At 37.0% G+C, this 8,300-nt stretch overlaps 1 protein-coding gene across 2 annotated transcripts; it reads right to left on the minus strand.

Moving 5' to 3' along the window:
- Window positions 1–799: 799 nt before the first annotated feature.
- Window positions 800–3,102, minus strand: LOC122068155 (E3 ubiquitin-protein ligase Topors-like; the record flags this gene model as incomplete). Of its 2 annotated transcripts, none has more annotated exon segments than XM_042632022.1 (5): window positions 800–912; window positions 1,035–1,090; window positions 1,183–1,262; window positions 2,134–2,228; window positions 2,498–3,102. In XM_042632022.1, coding segments are annotated over 5 exon segments (423 nt in total), but the record flags the coding sequence as incomplete, so codon positions are not given.
- Window positions 3,103–8,300: the final 5,198 nt, after the last annotated feature.

Here is an 8,300-nt window from a genome sequence, read left to right on the forward strand (position 1 = left end):
TCCCTCAATAATCTTCTCTCCCTCCCCCTCTCATTCCCTCTTCTGACTACCCTTTCTTTCTTAATTTAAGATTTTAATTTTAGTCGTTACATTATTGCTATCCCTTTCCCCCAAGGTTCATGGCTATTGTATGTGTTGGCTTTGCCCCTCTTAGCTATAGAACCATCAATTTATTGCTTTTATTTTAATTGTCTCCCTTTCCCTAAAGCCAAGTAGAGTAACCCTTGTAAGAGTGACTCTCTGATCAAGTAGGGAAGCTCATATTATGATGCATCCCTCGGGCTAAGTAGAGAAACTTACTTGTGAGTCTCTTTCTAGCTTTATCCCCTTTCTTTTACTTTATTTTTATTTCAGCATTTTTTTTCCTTTATTGTTTTTTTAAATTGCGTGGGTTGTTTATTTTCAGTTATTTATTTATTTAATTTTAATTGAGCGGCTTGCGTCTTTAAATTCTTAGATGACGAATGGTTAGGACGTTATTTTAGATACATATGCTTAGGACGGTAATTAGAATTAGATCACAACCATTAATCAGTTCACTTTCGCATTATTAAAAGAAGTAAAAAAATAAAGTGGCTGCTCTCCCTGTGTTCGATCCGTAGCTACACTGATCCGTACGCTTGCGGTTACATTTTAAATCCCAACACTCTCCCATTAAGTATGGGTCATAAATAAGTGCTCCAATCAAAATCTTTGCAACTTGAAGCCTTGAATGTGACAAGCTAATTCAAATAGAACATAAAATTTCTAGCTCAAGAAAACACACAAGAAGAGAAAACGATACTGATGACAGAAATACCTTTGTCAAAGCCTGAAACTCCCTTCTTAACCACATTTGCAGCCATTTGTTTGGCTGAAGATACTTATTGCTCTTCCAATACTTTAACACGTTGAATTTCTCATAGATGGCACCTTTTACAAGTTACAACACATACAAAATAAAAATCCAAATAATGTGCTTAACTACAAAGAACTATTATAAATGGTGAGAACAGAATAAAAACAGTACAATAAAATAAATGCCCAAACAATACCTGGTTCACTGTAGTAGCATCTCAATCTATACTTATGAACTTCTGATAAGGAAAAGCTGCAAAAGCATAGGCATGGCATTGCTGAAAACTAATAGGAAAACAAAAGAGAAAAAATTTACATGCCAAATTAGATATAATTAATATGCACCTCTTCTCAACATCCTGGTTCGGATAATGTTGTTGAAAGGAATTCCCATCAAATCCATATATTATAGAGAAGTTATCACCCTGTGCATGAAGATTCTTGTGAGTGGCACAAAATCTTATTTTGAAGAAATTTGGACAAGATAAAAAATGTAAAGCAAAACAAAAGAACTACTTTCAAATTAAGAAAATAAGTTTCTGAAAGAAAACATTGTTATCAACTAATTATGTGATTCAACATATTTAGTGCAACGACCTGTTTCCAATATCACCAGCGCCTCCAAGAGGCTTTCTTAGAAACAATCTTGATGCTTCTACCAAATTATATGTGCCAGCAGTCCTGCTGGTTTAGCAGTCTTTGAAGGAATTTATTGAAAAATAAGATACAAAAGAGAGAATATTTTGTATGGCGTGTTACGTCACTGATATGAGATTTCAAATTTCCAATAATCTCTGGGTTCCCAATTGGTTTTGAATGGGGATCCAAAATTATCTTGATAAGGATAACTTTATTCAGAATATTCTTCAAATACTTATATGGCAAAAAATGAGATTACACTCTCATGGATCAGATGGCAAAGCTTGGATGAATAAGGTGGATGGACAAAATTTATATCTATGCAATAAAATGATAGAGTGATGGTATTCTGGAGTTGCTAAAACAACGATTTGTCATGAAGACATAAGACATATAAATCAGAAGCTATCCAAAATTTCAATCCAAGGAGGATGCAAAAAAAATATTAGAAAATCGCCCAAGTTTCATAGCAACAGTGTCCCCCTGCAATAGGTGATTCTAGGGACTAGCTAAGAGTACCAGAAATATTTTGTGGGTTTGTCAAAACTTGCCAGACTTGTGTAAAAATTAGAGTAATTCTGACCCAAATAGTTGAATGTTACAGTTTAGGTGATTATCAAGATTGAAATTAATGCCCATCATATGATCACTGATAACCTTGCAAATAGGACACGTCACAAAAGACTGCAGTTGAGGATGACGACTAGTGAGCAATTTTGCCCATTCAGCAATACAATTGAAGCAAAATTTATCTGCAAATTGGAGTTTAAACGCATCAGAATAGTGGATTATGAAAAATTGAAAAACAAATATTGCAAACAACAGACACAGATTGAACCAAGGAATCATTTCTGACTCGTAAGAATAGAAATCAAAACCTTCTCATTTACAGCGATGAATCCAAGAACACTAGACATGTTTATAGTTTGAGAATACAAATTCGAAGTTTCATCCAGAGATTGCGGGCAACAAATTAATGAGGTATGAAATATCAATGAACAAAAGGGAGAGAAACGAATACCGAGAGAAGGAGTAGAGACATACGGAAACAACCATCCAAGTAAGCTTCTTGCTTCACGGGTCCAAGGCATATGGGACATGGATTCAAAATTGAATCGGCGGAGGTGGAAGACGAAGCCCCACTCCCCTTCATGTCTCCCTGACTCCCTTGTCTTTCTTGTTCTCCGTCTCTACCTACTCTTGAATCTCAAACTTTCACAGAAACTGGTAATTCTAGTTTAGGCTCACTGTTTCAAAATCGGATCGGTTGAATCGGCGATTGCGACCGGTTCTAGGGTTTTTGGGATTTGAATCGCTGGGTTTCAGTTCTAAGGGACCAATTGTAGGGTTTTGGGGATTGATTCGACCCTTGATTCTGAGTTTAAAATCTTTATTCAGGCCGCTTTTGGTTGTTGTAGTGGGGGCATTGTTTCAAGATTTTGGAATCAGATCGATCGATTCGGATTAAAATCTCCTATGACCAATTTTAAATGATTTGACAGGTAGTTATTGGTCCTAAAACCCTAGAATCGTCGGGTTTTCAAATCTAAGGGTCAATTCTAGGGTTTTTTGGGATCAATTCTAGCTGATTTTGATGTGGATAGAGATTGATCCAATCACTGATTCTGTATTTTGAATCCTTGCCGAGGGGTGTGAAAGGGATGAAAGGATGTTACATGAAAATTTGGTTGCACATAAAACTTAGAATTGAGATTGTTTCGTTATTAAATTTTCATGCATTTTTTAAAAACAAGGGATAATGTTTTCAGTCTTGGGGTGTAGGCTCTCTTTCTCTCTCCTTCATCATGAAATAACCTCTCTACTCCCTATTGATTGAACTGATATGGCACACTAAATTGCTCTTGTTTGCCCACTTAAGCTCTGTCTACATTAGACAGGAAAAATAAACCCAAAAAATAAATATTAGGGTAATTTACAACGCCACCCCTTAGAGAATGCTAATATTATAGGAACACCCCCTGTTAAATACCAAATTGCATTTAGACCCCTTGCCGTCAGTCTCTATTAAATGATGTTATGAAATGACCCTTTAACCCTTATGAGTAAAAGACTTATATATAACCCATTTTCATTATCCCAAAAATACCGCTCTCTCACTGGCTCTTCCATTTCATTCTCCCCTTTTCTCCTTCTTTCCTTGTTTCCTTCTCTCATTCTCTTCATATCTACGAGTTCATCTGAAATTGTCTCAGCCGAGTTTAGCTCCATCAATCCCAACTGAGTACTGTTACATCCGTTGCCAGCGAGTGTTGCTCTTTCTATCGCTGTTGTCGATAGAAGTAGAGCTGAATTTTTTTTTTCTTCTGATTTTTCTCTTTTCTTCCATCCGATTTTTATTTTTATTTTTTCCTATTTTTCTATGTTCTCTGTTCTTATGATTTTTCTATATTCTTCCACTCTCTCTCTCTCTCTCTCTCTCTCTACCAAAAATAAACCGATCAACAACCCAAGCCGGGAGACGATAGATAACAAACATCCCTAAATGAATGGAAAATCCTCTCACAATAAGCAAATGAAGCCCAATAAGCACCAAGATCCAAAGACCAGATGGGCTAAGGCCACCATCGACTCACACCTACTGCACGCACGGTGAGAAATTGACGACTTCCGCTGCAAAACTATAGAAAATTTCAACAGCTTCCTCTGCTTCTGCAACTCTTTCTGTGTTTGTTGTTGCTCTCATGGCTGGGAAGGAGATGTCACATCTTCTTCCTTTAGTCTTTCTCATCCTCCCCCTTTTTCGCTTCTCTTATTTCTGAGCTGAATTCCCCTCAAAATATCAAAACTTTCTCCCTACTTCAAACGTTTCCTGTAAAAATCCTAACCTGCCACTCCCAAACTCACAGACATCGTCTTTAAGTTATTTTGATCACATTATTGCTAAGACCGTCAGAATTACTGCTGCCTATACCCACTTACTCACTGGAATTTTCTTCTTTTTCTCCGAAAGTACACAGGTGTTTGTAATCGACCCCTACTTGCGAAGAAGACCAAAATTAATAGTGTTGCCCCTCAGGAACAGGCTTTGGTGCCTTGCGATGAGAAACACAGTGGTCGCCATCCTTCATCATCCATCGCCATCCGTCGTTGATGCCACTGCCGCTGCTGCTCTAAACATCACCGGTGGTCTAAATCCCACGAGAATGATAAATTAGGTCTTGGAATGGGTTAGCAACTTAATACAAGGGTGTTTTAAGTCCTTCATATTTAATAAGGACATTTTGGTATTTAAAAATAAAATATAATTGCTGACATCAACATATAAGGTATATTTCTTAACGGTGACTAATAGTAAGGGGTCTGAGTATAATTTGGTGAAACAGAAGAGGTGGCCTTATAATTGTGGTATTCTCTAGGGGGTGCCGCTGTAAATTACTTTAAATATTAAAAAAATCTTAGGGAGAAAGAACCATGCGTGGCAGAGTGATGCCTACATCCAGGTTTTAGACACAAAAGGAGGTGAGTCATCGTACTCCTACGAATGCGAAAATCCCACCACCTCTCTATGTGGATCAAGAACCTCTGTAGCACACCCCCGTGCTATATATCGTATAGTGCGACAGATGGTTCCAGGGAGAAGTCACGGCGGCAACGGCAAGATAGATGAAACCGTGGGATGAAAGTAGGAGTGGGAGAGTAGGAAGCGGGTATCACTACTACAGATGATCCGCTTCCAATTCCAGCGAGAACAAGTTTCTCAATTTTCCTTTGAGAGCAATAATGTAATTGGTATATGCATATGGTTATTTGAGGCAGCATCAGAGCTATCCACACGATCGATTATATACCACATGTTGCACTCCCATACCGCGCTATACAATATGTAGCGCACTCCCGTGCTACAAAGGATCCGTATCCCTCCTATGTATGCTGTGATGGGTCCAGCATTTACACATGGGCTGCGCTGCCAGGCAAAGAATCCACCATCTTATTTTAAAAGAATTTTTTTCTTTTTCCATGGAAATTTATTTTAAAAGTTTCCATTGCTGGTCTGCTTGTTTCAGTTGGGGCCCTTTTGGCTTATCACCTGTACTCATAATATAGTAGATCTCAGTCTCATAAATCAATAGGAATCGATCAATTTGGATCTGATTCCAATTAATGTATTTGGATCTAATTCCAATCAATGTCAACTACTACAATCTATGTTGGAAGTTGGAACTCGGCCAGAAATATTCCTTTTTTTTTTCTTCTTTTCATCAATTAAAAATAACAAAAAAATCAATAAATTTTATCTTTTATAACAAGATCAATAAATCTTTTGAATAGAAAATTTTGATTAAGACGTATCTGACTCTCTACCCAAGTGAAGTGAGGGGCAAGCAAAATGCATATCTCTTTAGGTTCAAAAGTGGTCACTGACTTATAGGTCTGTTGGGCCCTTGGCATTCATAGCTCCTCCATGGCCATTAGCTAGACCCCAATCCTTTCTTTATTCTTTTCTTTTCCATTTAATTTCCACCGAATCTGAAAGAACACACACCTTTTGTGGGGCTAGTGCTGATACTCACCTGGTTTAGTATTGAACTGGGTCAAACTAGAACTCAGCCTGTTCATGTTGTAACCCAAGTCCCCAATCTCAAGCCATATGTGATGTGTGTAGACACCAAAATTAAATAGATTAAGCAAAAACCACATGCCCGTTTTTAGTGGTATCAGAGTAGTCATTCTCGGTCCTTAACCTCGCAAGGAAGGGGTAATCTAGTGTCAGAGTGAAGCCTCTTGGAAAGGGCTACATGCCGTCAAGCAGAGACCCTGGAGTATCAGCTATTTGATGTTGATTGATATGATCTTGAGTTTCCTCACCTTACAAGTCAATTTTTACGATGAAATCTCCTAAGGTTCATATCAAATCCGGATTCCGAGTTATTGAATTCTTTGCCTAAAACCCATTGTAATTGTTACTCCTAGAACCAAGACATATATGGTCTTGATTTCCTTGACATAACAATCTCTACTTTAAAGTGATTTAGATGGCTATTTCATGAGTTGTAACAATTTGTGTTGGTTATGTTACTGGGTTTAATTTTTTTTTTTTTTTTTAATTGTCAATTGGGTCCAATTGGACCATTTGTGTCCACTGGTTTTGGCTTTATGTAGGGGTGTCAATCGGTCGGTTTGGCTCGGTTTTGGTTCGGATTGAGTCGGTTTTGGTGTGGGAAAGTTGAAACCGAAACCGAACCAATAAGGAAATTCCGGTTTCGGTTTGGTTTCGGTTTCGATGCGGTTTGATTTCGGTTTTTCGGTTTCTTAAATCGATTTGTAACCGGGTTGGTTTTGGTTTTTGGTCCAATTTGGATTCGACTTTCCATACAAATGTTTACAAAACTATGCAAATTTTGATTTTTTTAATGAGTTTTGGAGTGTTTCGGTTTCTTACCGGTTTGGTTTCAGTTTCGGTCTGGGTTTTGAGCCGGTTTCGATTTGGTTTCGGGTTCATCCGGTTTTCGGTGCAGTTCGGTTTGGTTTTGGGGTTGCAATACTCCAAACCGAACCGACCCAATAAGGCTTCGGTTCAGTTCGGTTCGGTCCATGTTGTTATCGGTTCGGTCCGACCAGTTTTACCGGTTCGGTTTAAGAATTGACACCCCTAGCTTTGTGAAACAAGCTCTTCTCAAGTGGATATATTTTTTCAAGTATTCCCTACAAGATCTATTTTTCCTATGGAATATAAGTAACTCAACCTAGCTTTTGGTTTAAATTCCCATGTGGGTAATATACTTAGATTTCAAAGTTCAACCCTTGTCTTAATCATATCATACTTTAAAAAGAAAAAAAAAATGTAAGAAATCAAGCACATATTCCATATCTTTGCCCATCTTTTCTAGGTTCCATTCCTTTTCTAGTTCTTTCTCTTTTGTATAATCTAGAAGTGTTGTGGAAAACCATTAACATTAAATTAACTCTTTTTCCGTATAAATGAATATGTGGCAAAGCAGTTTGATTTCATTTTAATTGAATTCTTTTACAGAATCAAGTTTGCTATGGACTAAATTTCTTTGGAAAAAATGAAAAGTTAAAAAAGTATGTTTCCATTTTCCAAAGAGGGGGAGGGGGGAAGGGGGAGGCTTTGGACATCAATTCCAACTAATTGATTTGAAAAATATTTATGTTTCCAAAGAAGGAAGGTGAGGGAGGGAAAGCTTTGCACATCAATTCCAACTAACTGATTTGAAAATATTTAAACAGCTAGAGATGCCCTTTTTAGCATTAAAGTCTGGACAGGACTGCAAGAAATTATAACTAAAGGAAGGATTGGAATTTGAACAATAATTGACTCTCTTACTGATGACCCTTAATGATCAAGGGCAACTTTTCTTAAATTTTCATTCTCTTTCTTTTCCTGTTAGGTTTGTCCATCCCCTGCAAGTTGTTAAGATATATATATATATATATATATTCTATTTTTGCCTATTTCTATTTCCAACCAAAAGGTCAAAAAGAAAAAAAAGTTTGCATCTTTTGACATCTCCCTTGTGAATTATGATGGAATTAACAAGCCAAACTGAATCCAATGTGCTGTAAGATTAAAGCTGTTTCTTGAAATAAATTTTCTTGTTCTAAACTGTAAACTGTTCTAGAGGGAAATGGCATGAATCATTTTGCTCTTTGACATAATAGTTTTACTACTGTATATAAACAGGCTTAGGCCCAAAATGATTTAAATCTCTTACTGTAAATCATTTTTTTTTTATCCACTCAAAAACTTTTCTCCATGAATGGTGCCTATTAAATGATGAGAAATCATGGCTCATTAGAGCTTGAAATTTTTTTATAGAACAAGAAAACATATGCATACTATT

Source organism: Macadamia integrifolia, unplaced genomic scaffold (genome assembly GCF_013358625.1).
Source record: "Macadamia integrifolia cultivar HAES 741 unplaced genomic scaffold, SCU_Mint_v3 scaffold3460, whole genome shotgun sequence".
Lineage (NCBI taxonomy): Eukaryota > Viridiplantae > Streptophyta > Magnoliopsida > Proteales > Proteaceae > Macadamia > Macadamia integrifolia.